The 23,113-nt window shown below is 41.3% G+C and overlaps 1 protein-coding gene across 3 annotated transcripts in view; it reads left to right on the top strand.

Annotated features, from left to right (window-relative positions):
- LOC140740223 (choline transporter-like protein 2) overlaps nucleotides 1–18,335 on the top strand; it is a 107,446-nt gene extending 89,111 nt beyond the window's left edge. For 2 of the 3 annotated variants that reach the window (XM_073069296.1, XM_073069295.1), the window contains exons 16-23: nucleotides 1,169–1,263; nucleotides 6,878–6,981; nucleotides 8,678–8,751; nucleotides 8,903–8,973; nucleotides 9,592–9,680; nucleotides 14,037–14,121; nucleotides 15,781–15,924; nucleotides 16,599–18,335. In XM_073069296.1, coding sequence (XP_072925397.1) covers nucleotides 1,169–1,263; nucleotides 6,878–6,981; nucleotides 8,678–8,751; nucleotides 8,903–8,973; nucleotides 9,592–9,680; nucleotides 14,037–14,121; nucleotides 15,781–15,905 — 643 coding nt within the window. In that variant the 3' untranslated portion in view covers nucleotides 15,906–15,924; nucleotides 16,599–18,335. The remainder of the gene's footprint in view (nucleotides 1–1,168; nucleotides 1,264–6,877; nucleotides 6,982–8,677; nucleotides 8,752–8,902; nucleotides 8,974–9,591; nucleotides 9,681–14,036; nucleotides 14,122–15,780; nucleotides 15,925–16,598) is intronic. The other variant, XM_073069297.1, reaches the window with a different exon arrangement.
- Nucleotides 18,336–23,113: the final 4,778 nt, after the last annotated feature.

The following is a 23,113-nucleotide window of genomic DNA, read 5'->3' as shown; positions in this document are numbered from 1 at the left end:
ATCCAGGTCATTTATAAAAATCATAAAGAGTAGGGGTCCCAGAACAGATCCCTGAGGCACACCACTGGTCACCAGCCTCCATGCAGAATATGACCCATCTACAAACACCCTTTGCCTTCTGTGGGCAAGGCAGTACTGGATCCACAAAGGAATGTTCCCTTGGATCCCATGCCACCTTACTTTCTCAATAAGCCTTGCATGGGGTACCTTATCAAATGCCTTGCTAAAATCCATATACACTACATCTACTGCTCCACCTTCATCAATGTGTTTAGTCACATCCTCGAAAAATTCAATCAGGCTCGTAAGGCACAACCTGCCTTTGACAAAGCCATGCTGACTATCCTAATCATACTATGCCTTTCCAAATGTTCATAAATCCTGCCTCTCAGGATCTTCTCCATCAACTTACCAACCATTGAAGTAAGACTCACTGGTCTATAATTTCCTGGGCTATCCCTACTCCCTTTCTTGAATAAGGGAACAACATCCACAACCCTCCAATCCTCCAGAACCTCTCCCATCCTCATTGATGATGCAAAGATCATTGCCAGAGGCTCAAAAATCTCCTCCCTTGCTTCCCATAGTATCCTGGGGTATATCCCGTCCGGTCCCGGTGACTTATTCAACTTGATGCTTTCCAAAAGCTCCAGCACATCCTCTTCCTTAATATCTCATGCTCAAGCTTTTCAGTCCACAGCAAGTCATTCCTACAATTGCCAAGATCCTTTTCCAGAGTGAAAACTGAAGTAAAGTATTCATTAAGTACCTCTGCTATCTCCTCTGGTTCCATACACACTTTTCCACTGTCACACTTGATTGGTCCTATTCTCTCACGTCTTATCGTCTTATATACTTGTAGAATGCCTTGGAGTTTTCCTTAATCCTGTCCGCTAGGGCCTTCTCATGGCCCCTTCTGGTTCTCCTAATTTAATTCTTGAGCTCCTTCATCCTAGCCTTATAATCTTCTAGATTCCTATCATTACCTATTTTTTAGGTAATAATGGCTTTTCTCTTGCTTGAGCCTGAGGTATTGTAGATTTTAATGCTACAGAAATTACTGAAAAAGGTATACATTACAAGTGTCATGATTTGTAATACTTAATATTGGAACACTATTGTTATTTTCTTTCCTATTCATTTTAACTGCATCTCTCTGTATCTGCAGATATCATGTTGGCTCCTTGGCATTTGGATCTCTGCTCTTGGCCATTGTCCAAATTATCAGAGTTTTATTGGAATATATTGATCAGAAATTAAAAGGTAAAACTATTTAAATTTTCTCTTTAGCTCCATGGGCTTAAACCATCCAAAAACATTTTTCACAGCCTCATTAATTGCCCCTACTCCTCCAAGTTGAAGTTATCTCTTCACACCAGATTGTGAGTTCCATGCAGGTACAAAATAGGGTTCTACGTGTGCTTCAGGAGGAAGAGGAGTATTTAGCTGTACAATTTTTGTGCCTTCAGATATGGTGCCAGTAGTGTGTAACGAATGAGAAGGGTCACATCTGTGCCTTATCCAGGGTTCTTAGAGCGAAATTACTGGGTGCATATCAGTCTCAAAACTCCTGATAATTTGTTCCCTTCCTCATGCAAGGCATGGCTGCGTTCCATTTATGCTGTCCTTACTAGTTTTTTAGTTTATCATACACATAAGAAAGTCTGCAAAATGCTGGAGGAACTCAGCAGGTCAGACAACATCTATACAAAAGGATAAACAGTTGACATTTTGGGCCGAGCCCTTCTTCAGGACTGAGAGGGAAGGGGGTAAATGCCAGAATAAAAAGTTGGGGTGAGAGGAAGGAGGCTAACTGGAAGGTGATAGGTGAAGCCAGGTGGATGGGAAAGGTCATGGGCTGGAGCAGAAGGAATCTTTTAGAGGAGAGTGAACCATAGGAGAAAGAGAAGAAAGAGGGCACCAGGGGAGATGATAGGCAGATGAGAAGAGGTAAAAGCTTAAAGTGGGGAATAGAAGTTTACCAAAAGGAGAAATTGATATTCCTGCCTCCCTCACTCTTTTGGAATACATGTTCACAATTGATCAATGAGAATAGCTGGAAAAGTTGAAGAGTATTGTGACTCACAATACCCCTGGAATGTTTACACCGAACATTTGGACGGTTTTTTTCGTGGCAAACAACACCACTGAGCCCAATTTTTAAAAGTCAGCATCTTGCTCAGTGTATGCGGTCCAGAAACATACAACACCACCCAAAGATTGGTGAGTCCCGATTTGCCATCTTTGAAATCTTATGGGGAACTTGTGAAACTAATTGGGTCTCATTACAATCCTAAACCAGTTATTGTGCAACGCTTTGGGTTCAACAGTCGTATTCAATTAGAAAATGAATCAGTAGTAACGTTTGTTGCTGAATTAAAGAAACTGACTGAATTTTGTGATTTTTGTTTTGGTACTGTTCAAGAGGATATGATAGATGTGTTGTCAGCATGTGTGATGTTCACATTCAACATCGCCTATTGGCAGAATCAGAGCTCACAATTAAGTCGGTGTTTGATATAGCAAATGATACGGAAGCAGCAGATAAAAATGCAGTTTAGTTTCAGCAGTGCAAAGTACAAAGAGAGGCGACATCCCCATTGCCTATAAATGCAGCTGATTATATTGATGTTAACAAAGTGTCCCTAGCTTAGAAAAAAGGGAATTACATTCCTGGTTTCCAATGTTACCATTGTGGTGAATTTTACCAGGAGCCTACTGACTGTCGACGCTGAGACTCCGCCTGCTCTAGTTGGCAAAAGTTTGCTGACCTCTGCCTCCGATCTGGTTTTATAGATAACTCCCTTTGAACTCGACACTGGATGTACTATTACTATGCAGTGAAAAGACATAGGTAGAAGTGTTTGGCTCTGACTCTTTCAAGGCACTTACAACACTTCATTACACACAGAAGACTTGTATGAGGGAGCAGTTACAGCTGCTTGATTGTGACGGGGTTCTTCTTGAGCATGAAATCAATTGAAATGGCCAAGTGACTCCCTCATTCCAGAGCAAGCTGGCGAACAAGACGGGTTAGCCCCGCAACCTATTGAAGCAAAATTCCCAGTTGAAAGCACTGAATCCAGACTATCACTCAGTCTTGGGGGCTTTTGGATTGTGCTGATCAGAATGGACCAGAAAACCAGTGGAATATTATCAATAACACACACAAAATGCTGGTGGAGCACAGCAGGCTAGGCAGCATCTATAAGGAGAAGCACTGTAGACGTTTCGGGCCGAGACCCTTCATCCTGACTCGTCTTGGCCTGAAACGTCAACAGTGCTTCTCCTTATAGATGCTGCCTAGCCTGCTGTGTTCCACCAGCATTTTGTGTGTGTTGTTGTTTGAATTTCCAGCATCTGCAGATTTCCTCGTGTTTGGAATATTATCAAGCTGGTTTTGTCTAAAAATTTACAGGTGCAGAGATGTCCTATCCACTGGGTGACTGTTTATCACTCTGTCATGTGACATCACATGATTGGTCGATTTTGTCGGCTTGTCCATCTATCAATTAATGCTCGACCTACAAATTATGTGCCTATGCACATATCCATTGATTCCAGGTGACTACGAGGCAAGCAGACCTATTCAGCTGCACTGGACACGATAAACGTTCTTAATTGTAACAGTTCACTTAACAGAAATGCACAGGAGGTTAGAAGCTGCCATGCTTATGTTTCATAACTGTACCTTGCTGCCACATTTTTTCATGTTGTCAGAGTGTGGGCAAACATTTTCCTCTGCTTGATATGAGCGGCTGTAGTGTAGAAAATGGAAATGACCCATTGTTGCACTAGAGAGTACTGCCTTTACAATGGGATAGCATAGAGCTGATGTTGCTCTTCATGTCAAATGTGATGTGTTTGATAGAAGTGGGAGCATAACTTTGTACTTAACTTGTGTCATATAAATTTATTACTTCCGTATGATGTACTAACAAAAATTATGCATCTTAACAAGGTAGAGAATCACTGAAAGATTTTATATCCAAATTGGTGCGTTTGTGGCCATGATGATGTACTTCAGTGGTAAAATAAAATTGACTTTTAATTTATCATTGAAGGCTAATGCAGAGTTGATGCTTTTAATTACAGCAGGTGTATAGTTCCTCTCAAATCACTAACCAACTTTGCTATTAACTAAAATCATAGCTGATTCTGTGAAAGCTGCAGTCACTATTCCCATTGAATCTATTGGAGTATAAAGATCTGTGGGTATCAGTTTTGAATATGTTTGTTGATTGAGCATCCGCACTTTTTGTGGGTAAATAATTTCAAAGATGCACAATACATTGGGGAAAGAAATGTTTCCTCTTCCCTGCGTCTTTACAGCTTAGACCAGGGGAGGCGAACCTTTTTGAGAGTGTGTGGCCAAATTGGTGATAATCTTTTTTTAAAAATCAGGTGCTATGAGTATTTTGAACAGAAATTATTATTGATTAATCAGTTAGTAACAATAATCATGGAACTTTCCAAATAAAAAGCATGAGTCCTATTGCTTACTTACATGTATTCGTTGGTTTTAGAAAATGTATGAGACAGATTAAAGAAATGAAGCATTTTAGCAAATCTTTTCAAAAGTTATTAATACATGTCTTTTAAAAAAATAATTGAAAAATAACATCACTTATAAATTGGTTTGTTATTGTAACCACTTATTATCCAAGTGCTGATTTGTATACCAGGATAGTGAGGATTTCAAAATGTATCATCCAACATTACATGTTCTCATAACCGTCTAGCTGGTGCCAAGCCAGCATAAGATGTTTCCTATGAAAACATTGCACTACTCTCAGGTTGTAAAAAAAATTATTTGCTGGCTCATTCGTACGTAGAGATAATCATTATGTATCCTTTTTAATTATAGGTGTGGTTTAAATAATTGAAGGACGGCGCCACATGCCATCTTGGCCACCCCTAGCTTAGACAATCTCTCATTGTTAATATTACCTTCTACTTCTCTATCTTAAAATCCATCAGATCTCCACCCAGTTTTATTGATTGTCATGTGGATCATCAACAGTTGAATCCAAGGAAACAACCTATTGACATTTGCATTTGTAATGCATTCAGAATCTCCCATGATCCTCTGAGTCAATGTTTTGAAACTTTATCATACCATCTCTCAAGCAAACATACTGTTTCTTTCATGTGAAGACCCAAAAATACATGACAACTCCTAGGTGTGATCAGATCAAGGTTGTTTATAGTCTCAGCAGGACTTTCTCTTGGTTCCTAAATGTCTTACATAAAGTTAATGATAACATTTAGCTTGCTGGTCACAGGATCTAATTATTAAACATCATTAACTACTTCATAGGAATTGTTGAAATTACTCTGTGCCAACATTTGGTAGTCAATCTTCAAAACATACAGAAAGAGCTTCATTATATGTTTATGTAAGTTTGACTGGTGTTGATTTATCCGAAATACAGGTTAATCAAAAATTGGCTCAGGAACTCCCTTGGTGCTGGCCAGAGGTCGGACCTGGTGCTCCCCCTGCAGTTCAAGTTATGGCAGTGTGCTTGTTTGGTAGTGCTGATAACCACTTATGATTGAGTTCTGCTTCTCTTGCTTTATACACTCAGAGGCCACTTAATCTGTACACCTGCTCGTTAATGCAAATAATTAATCAGCCAATCTTCTGCAGCAATTCAATGCATAAAAACATACGGATATGGTCAAGAAGTTGAGTTGTTCAAACTAAACATCAGAATGGGGAGGAAATGCGATCTAAGTGGCTTTGCAATGATTGTTGGTACCAAATGGGGTGGCTTGAGTATCTCAGAAACTGCTGATCTCCTAGGATTTTCATGCACAACAGTTCCTCGACTTTATAGAGAATAGTGTGGAAAACAAGAAATATCCAGCGAGTGGCAGTTCTGTGGGCAAAATTGCCTTGTTAGTGAGAGATCAGAGGAGAATGGTCAGACTGGTTCAAGCTGACAGGAAGACAACAATAACTCAAATAACCACATGTTATGATAGTGGTGTGCAGAAGAGCATCTCTGAATGCACAGCACATTGAGCTTTGAAGCGGATGGACTACAGTAGCAGAAGACCATGAACATACGGTCAGTGGCCACTTTTTTAGATACAGGAGGTATTTATTAAAATGGCCAGTGAGTGTATGTTCATGTTTTCTTCCCTCAGCTATCTTCTTGCACAATTTCTAATCTGCTCATCATCTCTTTGTATCCTCCTCATTGGTAATATTACCACCTGTCTCTGTATTGTCACCAGACATGGCTGCATTTATACTTTGTCCTGGTGTGGTCATTGATGCAGATGTTAATACTGTAGATGACACCGCAGTTTTCCAGTTGTCCACTAGTCAACCAGATGATCTTAGAATCAGAGTGGCTTCAGTCCATCGTGTCCATGCCAGCTCTCTCCCATAGCCTTGAAAGACCGGAAGACCATAATGGAACCTCCCTCCACCATATCTGCAGGCGCTGGATTCCAGCCATGGACTATATAGAAAACTTTTCTTTACTCTTAACCCTACTTCTACTTTTACTTTGATTTGAAACCAGTCTTCAGTCCAAGCTGACCTATTATCTCATAATCCTAATGGTTTAATCGAGTGTAACAGCTTATCAAGAATCTAGAGATATTACCTTGACAAGCTTACCCATATTTATCTTTCTATTTAACGCTGCAGAACATTTCCAACAGATTTGTCTAACTCAGTGTCACTTACTACAATTTTAACCACCAGTAATATTAGGAACTTTGATACCCAGTGGATTCCCTCCCTCTTTTATTTCTGAGCGGGGTTTTAAAGTTGGTCTGTGTGATCTGTTGGTTGGGTTGATGTGTTCATTCTATTGAGGACTGGGTGAAAGATGTAATTTGTTATCATTGTGGTTTACAGGTTCAGAAAACAAAGTTACGAAATTTCTGTTGGCCTGCTTAAAATGTTGCTTCTGGTGTCTGGAGAAATTCCTGAAGTTTTTGAACAGGAATGCTTATATAATGGTGAGTGCTTGAATCATCATGTTTCTTTGCACAGGAATTATTCAACACATCTGCCTTAGTGGTCGATGATTTGCCATTTACAGTGTTGTTTCTGAGATTCCTTGTCTACAATTTCATTATACTGGTGACTTGGTCAGTCTTCTGGGTCTGTCCATCTTCCTACTGCCCCACCTTGTTCCCTTCGTTGTACTGACCATCTGTCCTTTAGATGCAAGACAGAGAAAGACAGGGTCATCAGATGTGATATAAAGTCCAACGAAAACTCTTTTATCCTTTCTTCAAATGATCTTCCCCTCCCATCACCACTATTTCTTCAGGTCATCCTATTTCCTTTCTCTTTCCTCATCCCTTTGTCTGCCTCCTTATTGTCTTTGCTTCTGTTGCTACTTTTCCCTGCTGTAACTCCCGCAGATCTCTCTCACACATTTTTCTTCAGTTAGTTTGTGTGTTTCTCTTATATTTTTTTTCTTTTTCTGGCCTCCTTTTATTCCTTTAGTCTGTTTGTACAGATCTGGAAGACCACCACTACAGATACTACTCTTTGCTGAGTGAAGTGTTCCGGATCTCCTTGCTGTTACTAATGTGTGGTGCCAGGTGTGGGGGGGAGGAGTATTGGTTTGAGGGTAAGGTAATTAGGCTACAGAATGACATTGATAAGATGGAAGAACAATGGTAGATGGAATTTATTCCTCTTAACTTTGAGAGTTGCACATCGGGAGGACTAATAGAGGACATACACAATGAATAATAGGGTCCAAGGGAGTTTTGAGGAACAGTGGAACCTTGGTGTACAAGTCTAAGGATCTCTGAATGTGGCAGCATAGTTAAATAAGGTGATGAAGATGGCAAACAAAATGCTTATCTTTTATTAGCTGGAGCATGGTGCATAAAAGTAGCGATGGTATGTTGCAGCTTTATAAAACTGGGTTAGGCCACAGCTGAAGTACTGTGTGCAGTTCTGGTCACTACACGAAAGGAAGGATGTAATTGCACTGCAGAGGGTATTGAAGTGATTCATAAGGATGATGCTTGAGTGGGGGTAGGAGGAAGTGCTTCAATTATGAGGAGAAGCTGGATAAAATGGTTTGTTTTTGATTGAGCAGAGGGGGCTGAGGGGGAACTTAATATTAAGACAAACAGAATTATTAGGGGCAGAGGTAGGATGTAGATCGAAGGAAACTTTTCTCCATAGCAGAGTTATCTAAAACTTGGGGGTCAATGTTAAATAGTTTGGAGGGGATCAGAGAAGTATTTTTTTGTCACCAAAAGGGTTGTTGGAATCTGGAACATACTGCCTGAAGGGTTGGTGGAAGCTGGTATTATCGCAAAATTTAAGTTTCTGGACAAGCACTTGAATCATCGAGGTATGCAAGGCTGTGGATCAATTTCTGGTAAATGGGGTTAGTATATAAGGGTATTTAATGGTCAGCCTGCACACGATGGGCTGAAGGGCATGGTTTTGTGTTCTGTGGCTCTGGTGGTTTGCTTGGGTTGCTATGTGCATTGTTGGATGGTGAACACATCCTTCATTTTTGTCACAATTAGCTCTGCAATTGGTTAGGTTGACGGTACTCACTTTGGCTCAGAATGCTACTTGTTTAAGGTGATAATTGGAACACGTTACACAGAGAAGAGAATATTTATATCAACAAAGAGGGTTTTACCAATATTGCTCTCACTGTTTCTCTTCCCTCAGATTTCAATTTATGGGAGTAACTTCTGCACCTCAGCAAAGAATGCATTCTTCCTACTCATGAGAAATATCATCCGGTGAGAGTGTGAGCAAGTGTTTGCGTGAGTGGGGAAAAAGTGACTTGGTTGGGGGGGTGTGGAGTGATGCAACAAGTGTGTTCAGGGGAATTTTGAACTGCTGAAACAGTATCGTTGTGATCACTCAGTTGGTGATATTTTTTCTTCTCAGGGTGGTTGTTCTGGACAAAGTCACGGATTTCCTTCTGTTTCTTGGCAAGCTGCTCATAGTTGGAGGAGTAGGTTAGTATGCACAAACCTTCTACCCTGTGCTTCCATGCCTTGGGTGGAAACCTGCCTCCCTCTCTGCACCTGGCATATACTCTCTTCTCTGAGGGGCTCCCATCTCTACTCCACCCTCTTGCTGGGAAGTTTCCCATTCCCTATGTCCTTGTGTTTTGGTAGCACAAACCTGTGTTAGGGTCCAGTGGTCACTATGCTGAATCTGCTGTTGATAGTGCTAGAAGTCCATGCACAACTTGATGTGGCATGATGTCCACTCTGAGGTAGAGATTTGCTACTTGGTTCCAGCTCCACTCTGAGTTTGCTGATCCCAGCCAGACGGTGGTTGGCGCTGCAGCTCTGTATCCTGGGCAGAAGCAGGTGAGTTCTCACCATTGATCAATCTCCTATGGGGTCAGGTTTGGATTTGGAGTTGCCTTGTCGAAGGCTGCTGACATCTGGTGTGGAAGCTCATAAGGTAGGCTTAAGGGCCAGTAAGGATATGGAGAATGGTGTAGGAGTGTTTGGTTAGGAAGCCTCTGGTTTGGAGGGTTGTTGAGAGTGAGCTCAACCTGCCAATATGACCATGTGCATTGAAGTTGATCACTCACTGATTTGATTATTTTTTCTCATCCTCAGGCATCCTTGGATTTTTCTTCTTCACTAATCGGATAACGATATTGGAGGACAAGACGCCAGCTCTGAATTATTACTGGCTTCCACTGCTGGTGAGAGAGTTGCATGTGTTAACTACATAGCCCACACTCAAACCTCTCAGCACAACTATGTTAGTCTTCCACCAATACACAATGAATAACCAAGGTGTACAAACTAGAAAGATGCTACACCTTTCACCTTCACTGTGCTAATTAACTGATCTCAGCTACATTTACATTTGTGTTCAGCACATTGGATTGGGGAGGGGTATGTGCCCTAGATTTCTGCTGCTAATTGCAGTCTGGTGACGTCCTGCTGGAAAGCTTGTGCAGGCGTGTGTGTATGTGTAAGGAGGGAGGGAATGAAAGCATTCATGGCAGATGAGATGTAGGATTGAGTCCAACAATGTGCCAATAATGCAGTGCCACAGCTACCATAACTACTTACTGAGGCTTCTAATGGTACCAGCCCAGAGCACCCCTGCCTCCCTGGCCATGCTCTCTTCTCGCTGCTACCATCAGGAAGAAGGTACAAGATCCTCAGGACCTACACCACCAGGTTCAGGAACAGTTATTACCCCTCAACCAACGGGCTTTTGAACCAGAGGGCATAACTTAACTCGCTCCATTACTGAATTGTTCCCATAACCTATACAGTCTTCAACTCTTCGTCTTACATTTTCAATATTTATTGTTTTTTTTGTATTTACACAGTTTGTTGTCTTTTGCACATTGATTGTTTATCCATCATTTTGAGTGTTCTTGGATTTTCTGAGTATGCCCACAAGAAAACAAATTTCAGGGTCATACATAGTGACATTATGTACTTTGACATTAAATTTACTTTGAACTTTGAGAGAGCCTTAATTTCAGAACAGAAAAGGAGAATATTTTGAGGGATGCTAAAAATTGTGAAATGTGTGACCGTCTCAGTATGGTGTGATAGCTATCAATTACAGCAGTCTGGAAAATAACAAATATACAGTACCTATGAAAAATATTCACCCCCCCCCCCCCCCGGAAGTTTTCATGTTTTATTGTTTTACAACATTGAATCACAGTGGATTTTAATTTAGCATTTTTGACACTGATCAACAGAAAAGACTCTTTCATGCCAAAGAGAAAACAAATTTCTACAAATTGGTTTAAATTTATTACAATTATTAAACACAAAATAGCTGATTGCATAATTACTCACCTGCTTTAAGTCTGTATTTAGTCGATGCACCTTTGGCAGCAATTACTGTCATGGCCTGTGTGGATTAGTTTTGCACATCTGGACACTGCAATTTTTCCCTTTTCTTTGCAAAACTGCTCAAGCACAGGGATCATTGGTGAACAGCTCTTTTTAAGACCAACCACAAATTCTCAATTGGATTGAAAACTGGACTTTGACTTGGCCACTCCAGGACATTAACTTTGTTGTGTAGCTTTGGCTGGGGTCGTAGTCTTGCTGGAAAACAAATCTTCTCCCAAGTCGCAATTCCTCCAGGATTTCCCTGCATTTTGCTGCATTAATGTTACCCTCTACCTTCACAAACCTTGCAAGGCCTGCTGCAGTGAAGCATCCCCCTAACATGATGGAGCCACCACCATGCTTCACTGTAAGGATGGTATGCTTTTGATGATGTGCTGTGCCAGACATAGTATTTAGTCTGATGGCCAAAAAGCTTAATTTTGGTTTCATCAGACCATAGATATCTACCCTCGACTCTCTTTTACACTTTATATACTTAAAAAAGCTTTTAATATCTTCTTTGATATTAGTCACCAGCTTCCTTTCATAATTCATCTTTACCGTCCTAATGGCCTTCTTAGTTTCCTTCCACAAGTTTTTAAAAGCTTCCCAATCCTTTATCTTCCAACTAGCTTTGGCTTCCTTATACGCCCTCTACTTTGCTTTTACTTTGGCTCTGACTTCACTTGTCATCCATGGTAGTGTCCTTCCATTCGAAAATTTCTTATTTAGAATATATCTGTCTTGCACTTCCCTCATTTTTCACAGAAACTCCTGCCATTGCTGCTCTGCTGTCCTTCCTGCAAATGTCCCTTTCCAGTCAACTTTGGCCAGCTCCCCCTCATGCCATTGTAATTTCCTTTATTCTACTGAAATACCAACACATTGGAATTTAGTTTCTCCTTCTCAAATTTCAAAATGAACTTGATCATATTGTGATCACTGTTCCCTAAGGGTTCCTTAATCTTAAGCTTTCTTATCACCTTTGGTTCATTGCACAGCACCCAATCCAGCACAGCCAATTCCCTAGTGGGATCAACACAAGCTGTTCTAAAAAGCCATCCCTTAGTCATTCTACAAATTCTCTCCATTGAGGTCCAGTACTGACCTGGTTTTCTCAATCCACTTTCATTTTAAAATCCCCAATGATTATCATGACATTGCCCTTCTGACACAACTTTTCTATCTCTTCTTGTAATTTGTAATCCACATCTAGGCTGCTGTTTGGAGGCCTGTACACAACTGCCATTAGGGTCCTTTTACCCTTGCCATTTCTTAACTCAACCCGTAGAGACTCTATACCTTCCGATCCTATGTCATCCCTTTCTAATGATTTAATATTACTTCTTGTACACAGAGCCATACCACCCCCTCTGCCTACTAACCTATCTTTCCAATACACCGTGTATCCTTGGACGTTCAGCACCCCATGGCAGCCATCCTTTAGCCAAGTTTCAGAGATGGCCATGACATCATACTTGCCAATCTGCAGCTGAATTTTAAGATCGTCCATTTTATTTCTTGTGCTGCATGCATTCAAATATAACTTTTTCAGTCCCGTATTTGTTGCTTTCTGTTGTAAATCATCTCACTGGCTGTGATTATGCCTAATCTCCTACCTGTCCTTCCTATCATCTCTGTTGCACGCTATCTTTGATTTATTTCTGTTTTTCCCCTTCCTAGGCCCTATCACTGTGTTTTCCATCCCTCTGCCAAATTAGTTTAAACCCTCCCTAACAGCTCTAGTAAACCTTTCCTGCTAGGATATTGGACCCCTTTGGGTTCAGCTGTAACCCATCCCTTTTCTACAGGTCATACCTCCCCCAGAAGAGGCCCCATTGATCCAGGAACCTGAAGGCTACACCAGTCTCTCAGCCACACATTAATATTCCTGATCATGCTATTCTTGCACCTGTTGGCATTGTGGCACAGGCAGCAATCCTGAGATTACTACCCTGGAGGTCCTGTCTTTCAGCTTCCTACCCAACTCCCTAAATTCTCTCTTCAGGACCTTCTCCCTTTTTCTACCTATGTCATTGATACCAGCGTGTACCAAAACCTGGCTGTGCACCCAATCCCTTCAGAATACTCCGTACCTGATTTGAGACATCCGTACCCCGGCACCTGGGAGGTACCACACCATGCAGGTATCTCTATCAGGCTGACAGAACCTCCTGTCTGTTCTCCTCACTATGGAATCCCCTATGACTACCGTATTCCTCATCTTCTTCTCTCCTTTCTGCACCACGGAACTAGGCTCAGTGCCAAAGACCCGATTGCCATGGTTGTCCTTTGTCAGGTCACCCCCGAGTTTTTTCATGTGAGTTTTTTTTTCAGGAGTGCCTTTCTCTTTGCCACTCTCCCATAAAGCTGCGACTGGTAAAGCACCTGGACGACAGTTGTATGCACAGTCTCTCCCGTCTCAGCCACTGAAACTTGTAAATCTCCAGAGTTGTCATAGGTCTCTTGGTGGCCTCCCTCACTAGTCTTCTTGCATGGTCACTTGGTTTTTGAGGATAGGCAGATTTACAGTTGTCCCATAATCTTTTCATTTCTTGATGATTAACTTAACTGTACTCCAAGGGATATTTAGTGACTTGGAAATTTTCTTGTATCCATCTCTTCCTGACTTGTGCTTTTCAATAACCTTTTCGCGGAGTTGCTTGAAGTGTTCTTTTGACTTCATGGTGTAGTTTTTGCCAGGATACTGACTCACCAGTAGTTGGACCTTCCAGATACAGGTGTGTATTTATTACAATCAATTGAAACATCTGACTGTACACTAGATCTCTAGTTAACTAATTGTGTGACTTCTAAAACCAATTGGCTGCACTGGTGCTGATTTGGTGTGTCATACTAAAGGGGGTAAATACTTATGCAATCAATTATGTTTTATATTTGTACTTAATTTAGATTCCATTGTAGAGATCTGTTTTCACTTTGACACAAGGGGGTGTTTTTCTGTTGATTAGTGCCAAAAAAAGCCAAATTAAATCCACTGTGATTCAATGTTGTAAAACAATAAAACTTCCAAGGGGAGGGTGAATACATTTTATAGACACTGTATGTGATAATATTGTTATGCCATGTGTTTTGATGCTGGGTGTAATAGTATTGAATGATAATGAATCATCTAGAAAGTGGAGGAAAGCTGACTGTGCCAGTAATATTCCTATTATTCTGTGTTACAGACTCTGATTATTGGCTCATATCTTGTTGCACATGGGTTCTTCAGTGTCTATGCTATGTGTGTGGACACACTGTTCCTCTGTTTCTGTGAGTATCATACATGTGCTTCTGTGTTTCTCAGCGAGGGCTGAAATTCAGATCTGATGCTTTGTTAATGATTTAGTGAAAGCTTTGATTATTTATCTTAAGCATCTAAGCAGAAAAGTATGATCTATATCTTTAAAATCTGAGTTTATTCTTGTTATTTCTGAATGATGCTGAATTTTTTTGTCATCTGCAGCTTCAAAGTCCAGCCCCTAGTTACTGCTGAACTAATGAATCTCAGCTTGGTGCTCTATAGGGGCCTCAACTGGTTTCAGCATGAACCAAGAATTAGCTCCTTTGTGAATATCAATTAAATACGGGTCCATTTTGATTGACAATTGTTACCTTGGCCATACTGCAGACAAGATTGAGCCACATCAAGGGATAAATAGTCTCCTTCTGCTCCAATGTTCCTAAAATGACCGTGACTCAGACCATACTCCATTCACTGCACTGTACTCCAGTGAAGGTTGCTACTTTTAGAAAAACCGGGGAGAAAGATGAGAGTACTGAATTTATCTTTGTCTCAGAGGAACAGTTTAAAATCCGCATCAGTTGTCATTGTAATCATGGTTTCATTTAAGATTTGTTGAAAGACTGGATTCAGTTGAGCTGTACTTTGCTAAGGACCAAATTTGTCCATAGTCCATGCTAGTCAAATTTCTTGCCAATTTAGCTGATGTTTATGACTTCAGACATTTTCTGTATCTAATTATTTGCATTTAGCTCATCCCCATTAGCTCCCTCGAACAGGATCTTTTACTTAGTTCCCTCTTTTAGTTTTAGCTATCTTCCAATCCAGTTTTCTGTTGTATTTTCACAATTACAGTGGAGCCTTTGTTGTGTGGATTACGCACTAACCCACCCCCTTTCACTCATGAGAAATCTGGACAGAGTTAGGCCCTTTAACCTGAATGGGATCTGCCTCTGGATACATTCCCAGCTCATGTTGAAACAAACGGTTGCTGCCTTGTCAATTATGGGTTGACAGTGTCGAGTCAGTCATAGACAGCCTTGTTTTGTTCCTGTACTCTTTGTACATCCTCAGATCCAGAGGTAACTAGGTCCTGAGTTGTTTGAATGTGAAAGGCTGGAGCTTCTGCTAACATTCTCAGAGAATATCCTGTCAAATAAATTGGGGCTTTGTTTATGTGTGTGTGTGTGTGTGTGTGTGTGTGTGTGTGTGTGTGTGTGTGTGTGTGTGTGTGTGTGTGTGTGTGTGTGTGTGTGTGTGTGTGTGTGTGTGTGTGTGTGTGTGTGTGTGTGTGTGTGTGTGTGTGTGTGTGTGTGTGTGTGTGTGTGTGTGTGTGTGTGTGTGTGTGTGTGTACACGTACGTGTACGAACGAACGAACTGAGCCAAGCTCCAATTTGTTATCTGATGAAGGGAATTCACTCTCAAGTATAGATAGCCATGGTCTTTTTTACAGTAATTCTAGCTACCTGTTTTTTCTGATCTCTCATTGCTAATCACCATCCTGAGCTCTGTCTATATATGTGTGCTGCAATATGTTCTTTTGCTGGCTCTGATTATTATCTGCATCTTTCTCTTTTACTCTCTCCCTTCTTTCCTCTTGCTGTCACCTTGTCCTCCATTCATCACCTCTGATATACTTGGATTCTTCTGCTTTTCCTCTACTGCTGTGTCGTTGTTGGGAAACCAGGTGAAGATTTGGAACGGAATGACGGCTCTCCAGAGAGACCATACTACACATCACCAGAGCTACGTGACATTTTGTACAAAAAGGAACTGTACCCTTCTCACGCGTCAGAATTGCAAGAAGAGTGATGGCAAGCTTCTGAATGAGGCACAGTCACTTTTATTAAACCTCTAATGAATCCATTAGTAATACCCTCCAGAGAAGATCCAGTAACTCAACTGCCAACACTTGCTTTGTCTTTGCAGAATTCCCTATGTTAGTAATATTACCAAACAGTGTGAACTGAAGAGTGTTTGTCAGTATTGAAACTGTTGCAGAGCATTTAATTGTAACTGGTAGAAAAATTTCCAGAGCTGGAGAATAAGATGAATGATTTATATGAGTATGAGAAGTATTTAAGTGGAGTGAGGGATTGGAGGCTCATTTGAGAGAGAGTTATTGGGAATTGATATGTGTGTTTTTTTTTTAAAAGCACACGTAATTTTCATTTTCTAAAGATTCTTGTAAATCTTTAAAAAAGATTTCACTATACGTTCTTACTATTATTGTCAACATATGAAATAATTAATATAATCAATTACCGATATAATTTTGCACTTTAATGCAACATTACACATATACTGGAAATAAAATAATTTGATCCATTTAATCTTTTAGCTGTTAATAGGTTTGAGTGCAACACACTAGTTTGAAAGGCTGCAATGTGGTGAGTCAGGATTTTAGAGTGAGGCCTGGGGTTGATAGCGCATAGAGTTTCTGGATACTAACCCTACTGGGGTTTGAGATTCTTGTTTATAAATATGATATTGCTATTCATGCAGTGGAAGACCTGGAAAGGAATGATGGTTCAACTGAGAGACCTTATTTCATGTCCAAAAGTCTTCTGAAGGTCCTGAGGAAGAAAAATGAATGAAGACTGTTGAGTGCAGCTTGCAATTTGGGACATAACCTCTACTCAAACAACGTGGAGCTTCCTTACATCATCCTAATCATTATCTGAACATGGAGCTAGATGCCTGAAATCAAGAGTATATCCAAACTCTAGGATATGACTCTTGCAGAGGTTCTTCTGTGTGAGTTCTTTGTCTGCAGTACAGTGGGTACTGAGCTGTGCCAAAACATGTTATCTTGTTGTATTTTTTACATGCATTTGTAAAAAGATGATCTATCTAGGATTGTGCCAGGCAGACCCACACTTAACATCTTCTGCTCTAATTATTTTACAGAGAATAAATTCAGAGGTATTACTAACAAATGAGATTTTGCATGCCAGATTGGAATGGTTTTAATAAACTCCACAATTGACTTTTAAATTTTGGCTATTGTGGCCAAGCTTTCTTGCTATGCTTAGCATGTAAGCATTGTCAAGTACCTGTAAGTCTACATATAATAATTTTTGTTTCCTGTTCTCTTCCTTGCCTTTCCTAACCTCTACCCAACTGCTGTTAATTATGGGGCATGTTCTAGGGTGCTGAGCATCCTCTTACCAATCTTTATTAAACTGTAAAAACATTTCTAAGATAGGCATCTGATGTATTCTGACTTTACCCCTGATGTTAGTGTAAGTAAAGCCCTAGTCACTTGAGTGATAACAGTAAATTAAATGTTAATCTTCCAGATCGTTGAAACAAAACAGTTATATTATTGCTCATTTAGAAGCCTTAACTGTTGGTTCAGAAACTTTAATTCAAATTCCTTTAAGGTCGCTAGGAATTTTAAGTTCAATTAATGAAATAAACCAGAGTTTAGCATCATAATTATAATGACTATATTATTGTAAGGACCCAGTTGATTCATTTGCTCTCTTAAGGATAGACTGGTATCTGTGCCTCCAAATATTCTAATGTTGTTTACTCCAAAATAGCCCAAAAAAACTCAGTTGTATGAAATTGCAATGGAGTGTGCCAGTACCATTGGCACACAGACTTTGATTGTTCATTAAGGTAACCTACTACCATTGTGCCAAGAGCAGTTAGCAAATGTACATTAAACGTTAGACTTCGCAACAACATTGACACCTTGTGAACTAATTTTTTTAAGTATTTTGGTGGTGCTGTTCAGGAAACCTTCAAGTTTCCTGGCATCTTAGGGATATTTTCATCTTCTCCTTTATTCACACCTGCTACCCTGGACACATTTCTCTAAAGAATATGTTAACCATTCTACTACATGGGTTCATTAATAAAGAGTACAGTTGTATATCACATGAAGTCTAAAGCTGGGCAACAAAATCCTGTTTCTGTATGTTGAGGTTGAGATTAAAGGCATTGATTTTTTAAATGATTAATACACTTTGACAGTCTTGTTAAGTTCCTGGAAGCCTCTCTCAATTAGGAAAGCTTTGACCTTGTACAGAAGCAGCTTCTATTTTGTATTTAAAATTTCAAAATGTTATTTTAAGAAATGACCTATATAATTTTTTCTGTATAAATGAGACTGCAGAGAATATAGCTACATTTATTTGTCTGTACATATAAAATGTGTGAAGTACAGCTAATCACCATTTGCATGTCCACATTATCAACCGAAAAATAAAATGGTATTCTTCTTTTTGTAAATTAAGGCTGTTTTGTATTCATGGTATCGATTGCAGCAATTTATAGCTGGCCTCTAGCAAACTGCTCCCACAGATTTTCCTGGAGGAACTCAGTAGGCCAGGCAGCATCTATGGAAAAGAGTACAGCCAACGTTTTGGGCCGAGACCCTTCAGCATTACTGGAGAGAAAAAAAAAGATAAGTAGAGTTAAAAGGTGGGGAGAGGGAGGGAGAACCACAGGATAATAGGTGAAACTAGGAGTGGGAGGAGTGAAGTAAAGAGCTGGGAAGTTGATTGGTGGAAGAGATACAGGGCTGGAGAAAGGGGAATCTGACAGAAGGCCATGGAAGAGAAAAAGGGGGAGGAGCACCAGAGGGAGGCAATAGGCAACCAAGGAGACAAGGTGAGAGAGGGAAAAGGGAATGGTGAGGCCATTACTGGAAGTTCGAGGAATCAATGTCCATGCCATCAGGTTGGTGTCTACCCGGACAGAATACAAGGTGTTGTTCCTCTAACCTGAGTGTGGCTTCATTGCAACAGTAGAGGAGGCCATGGATAAATATATTGGAATGGGAAGTGGAATTAAAATGGATGGCCACTGGGAGACTTCGCTTTTTCTGGTGGACAAGAGCGTAGGTGTTCAGTGAAGCAGTCTCCCAACCTACATCAGGTCTCACCGATATACAGGAGGCCACACTGGGAGCATCAGACAACTGCATTGGTGCTGCTTCCTGTACCCATGTGGAACTTATCGACTTCACTTTGCCTCTAACTTTCACAGATTTACTTAGTCCATTTCTGACACCTCCCTCCCCTTTCTCAAACTCTGTGTCTCTGTCTCTGGAGACAGCTTATGTATTGATGTTTATTATAAACCCACGGACTCTCACAGCTATCTGGACTATACCTCTTCCCACCCTGTTACTTGTAAGAACGCCATCCCTTCTTTCAATTCCACCTTCTCCGCTGCATCTGCTCTCAGGATAAGAGTTTTCATTCCAGTAGGAAGCAGGTGTTCTCCTTCAAAGAAAGAGGCTTCCCTTCCTCCACCATTAATGCTGCCCTCAACTGCATCTCTTCCATTTCATGCATGTCTGCTCTCACCCTATCCTCCTGCCACCCTACCAGGGATAGGGTTCCTCTTGTCCTCAACTACCAGCCCAGCAGGTTCTGTGTCCGGCACATAATTCTCTGCAACCTCCGCCATCTTCAACGGGATCCCACCACCGAGCACATCTTTCCCTCTCCACCCCCGCCCCCACTTAACTGCTTTCTGCAAGGGTCGCTCCCTTTGTGACTCCCTTGTCCATTCGTCCCTCCTCGCTGATCTCCCTCCTGGCACTTGTAAGCTTCGCCTGCCCCTAAGCCTCCTCCTTCACTACCATTCAGGGCTCCAAACAGCCTTTCCAGGTGAGGTGACACTTCACCTGTGAGACTGTTAAGAGTCATATACTGTGTCTGGTGCTCCCGGTGTGACCTCCTGTATATCGGTGAGACCTGACAAAGATTGGGAGAGAGCTTCACCGAACACCTATACGCCAGAAAAAGTGGGATCTCCCAGTGGCCACCCATTTTAATTCCACTTCCCATTCCCATTCCGATATGTCTATTGATGTCTCAGACTTCCAGTAGAGGCCTTTCCCCCCCGCCCCCCATTAACCTTTCCCCATCCCCTTTACCCTCTTTCACCTTATCCCCTTGCCTGCCCATTGCCTCCCTCTGGTTCTCCTTCCCCCCTCCTTTCTTTCTTCCATGGCCTTCTGTCTTCTTCTTTTAGATTCCCCTTTCTCCAGCCCTGTATCTCTTTCACCAATCAACTTTCCATCTCTTTACTTCACCCATTCCTCTCCTGCTTTCACCTATCAGCTTGAGTTTCTCACTTCCCTCCCCCCACATTTTAACTCCAGTTTTTTTTTTACCTCCAGTCCTGCTGAAATGTCTGGCCCAAAACATCGACTGTACTTTTTTCCATAGATGCTGCCAGACCTGCTGAGTTACTCCAGCATTTTGTGTGTGTGTTGCTTGGATTTCCAGCATCTGCAGGTTCTCTCGTTTGCTCCCATACCTTGCTATGAAAAGCATTAAAAACACAATAATGTCATTTATTATATTGCAGCTATTGTAGCTCCCACTTTTTAAAATTTATCTGCATGGAGTTGGTGTGGATCCAATAAATTGTAATGTTAACATTCAACTGGATAGGTGCCTGAAATTTCTCAGTTTCAGTTGGATGCAGTGAGAGACTGCTTGCAAAGAGATGTTTGCTAAGCAGCAGATTTAAGCTGTTTGCATGTTGAGACGTTCGACTGCAGACGGTGAGATTTGTGTAAGAACCAGGACACCCCATAATTCCTGTCCAACAGGATTATAGTGCGGAATCAGGGCTCAGTATCCCTGCTTGAAGGCAGTAGGCAAAGGATGGGGCAAGTCTGGGATTGTTTCTTTTTCTAAACAAAATCCTGAATGGTATAGCCTCTTTCACAAACAGTTCTAGAGCTAAGATGGCAAGGATTGGTACTTCGCAAAGATGGAAAGCATTTGATGAAAGTCCATTTTTGTTCTTGAATTTTTCTTGCAGCCTAATAAATCTGTCAGTCAAATGCTGGAGCAACTCAGCAGGTCAAAAAAAAGGAGTTAATGTATTCTACAAAGCTATTTGCACAAACTGGCAAGATAATATGTAGCACATGCCTGTACTGATTAGCTTTAACCCCCTTAGCTAATGGTCTGGGGTTTATTAATATTAATCCCTGCCCCCAGTGCAGAAAGTAACAACAATTCATTTTCACAGCACAAGAAGGGGTTGTATTAACCTAAACTGATGCATTACAGTGTCCACCTCAGACCCAATTCTTGTTTTGTTTCATATTCAATCACCTTGTATGTATAACTTGACTTCCAGTTTCTTAGCTCAGATCTTATTAACTCCGACCTTTAGGAGAAGCTCAAAGCTGGCGCTGTTCTCATTAGCGACCAGAAAGGAGCATGGTAAGTACAAGCTGTACACAAGTCAGCCCCGGGGGAAACCTGTACAGGTGTAACTTTCAGTATTCACCATAAAAAGCCACTGCTGGCAATAAAAAGGACATGAACAATTACTAGAGTTAAATTACCATCATGATTTCAGTTTACAGAGCCGTTGTACTGACCACCCTCCTGTACAGCTCCGAGTCGTGTGTCACCTGTCATCATCCCTACGAATCCTTGAGCGTTTTCACCAGTGCTGCCTCCACACCATCCTTAGCATCCACTGGAGTGACTTTGTCACCAACATTGAAGTTCTCAAACAGGCGGAGGTCACCAGCATCGAAACCATGCGCTGGGCAGGGCACGTCTCCAGGATGGAGGGTCATCGCCTGCCCAAGGTTGTGCTGTACGGCAAACTCTCCATTGGCCACTGTGACAGGGGGGCACCGAAGAAGAGGTACAAGGACTCTGAAGAAATCCCTTGGCGCCTGTCACATTGACCATCGCCAGTGGTCTACTCTAGCCTCCGATCGCGAGGTCTGGCGACACACCATTCACCAGTCTGTCTCCTCCTTCGAGAATGCATGCAGGGCTGGCCTTGAGGACAAAAGGAGAAGGAGGAAGAACCGTGACACAGCAGCACCAAACCCAGAACAGATTTTCCCTTGCACCCGCTGCGGCTGGGTCTGCCTGTCCCGTATTGGTCTCATCAGCCACCAGTGAGCCTGCAGCAGACGTGGGCAGCCCCCTTCCTAAATCTTCATTCGCAAAGCCAAGCCATGATGATGATGATGCGATAGCAGTGTTCTGTTTTGTGCCTGAACCACCACACCCTTTCTCTCCATTGCATCCCAAGACATGCTCTTTCTTCTTTGGCAGATTTATATTTAGCATCTCATCCAGATGGTTGCTCATGTGCAGCTTATGCATATTCTCCTTTAGTTATTCTACCATCGCTCAGCAGCAAAGTTGAATCTTTAATCTTGCTCTCACCAAGATGACCTTACACACTAGAGAGTCTTCAGATGGATCCTTTGCCAATTTTGTTTCACCATTAACCCAGCTCTTATACAGGGCCAGCCCCTAAATATGATTGTTGATGTTCATGATATTTAGAACACTACAACACAGTATAATTCTGTGGCCCACAATGTTGTGCCAACCTTTTAACCTACTCCAAGATCAATTTAATGCTTCCCTCCTGCATAGCACTCCATTTTCTATCATCCATGTGTCTATCTGCCTATGCCACCATCCTTGGTGGTATGTTCCATACACCCACCACTCTCTGTTTAACAAAACACTATCTCTGCCATCCCTCTGTACTTTCCTACAATCACCTTAAAATTATGCTCTCTTATTTATATATTTTTTTAGAAAAAGCCATTTTTTTTCCTGGGAAAAGGCTCTGGCTGTCCACTCTATCTGTCTCCTATACACCTCTATCATGTTACCTTTCATCCTTCTTCACTCCTAAGAGAAAACCCCAAGCTTGCTTAAGTTTTCCTCACAAGACATGCTCTGTAATCCAGGCATGTTAAAACTCCTCTGTACTCTCTCTAAAGCTTCCATATCCTACTTATAATGAGACAACCAGAATATTTGTTGATACAGTTGAAATGATATCAAAGATATCTTCCCAATATTTTTTCAAAGAATAACATGACCAAAAACATATGGGTTAAAGAGGCTGTCTCAGAATGACATCTATCACACACATGAGAATAATAGCGAGCTAATTTATCCTTAGACATATGGGCTCTGTGCACTACTTTAAACTGTATCAACGAATGTTTAGCACATATAGAGGATGAATTAACTAATTGAAGAACT

The sequence above is a fragment of the Hemitrygon akajei genome, chromosome 16 (genome assembly GCF_048418815.1).
Source record: "Hemitrygon akajei chromosome 16, sHemAka1.3, whole genome shotgun sequence".
Classification (NCBI taxonomy): Eukaryota; Metazoa; Chordata; class Chondrichthyes; order Myliobatiformes; family Dasyatidae; genus Hemitrygon; species Hemitrygon akajei.
Note: the sequence above shows the minus strand (reverse complement) of the source record. Positions and strands in the feature narration are given on the sequence as shown.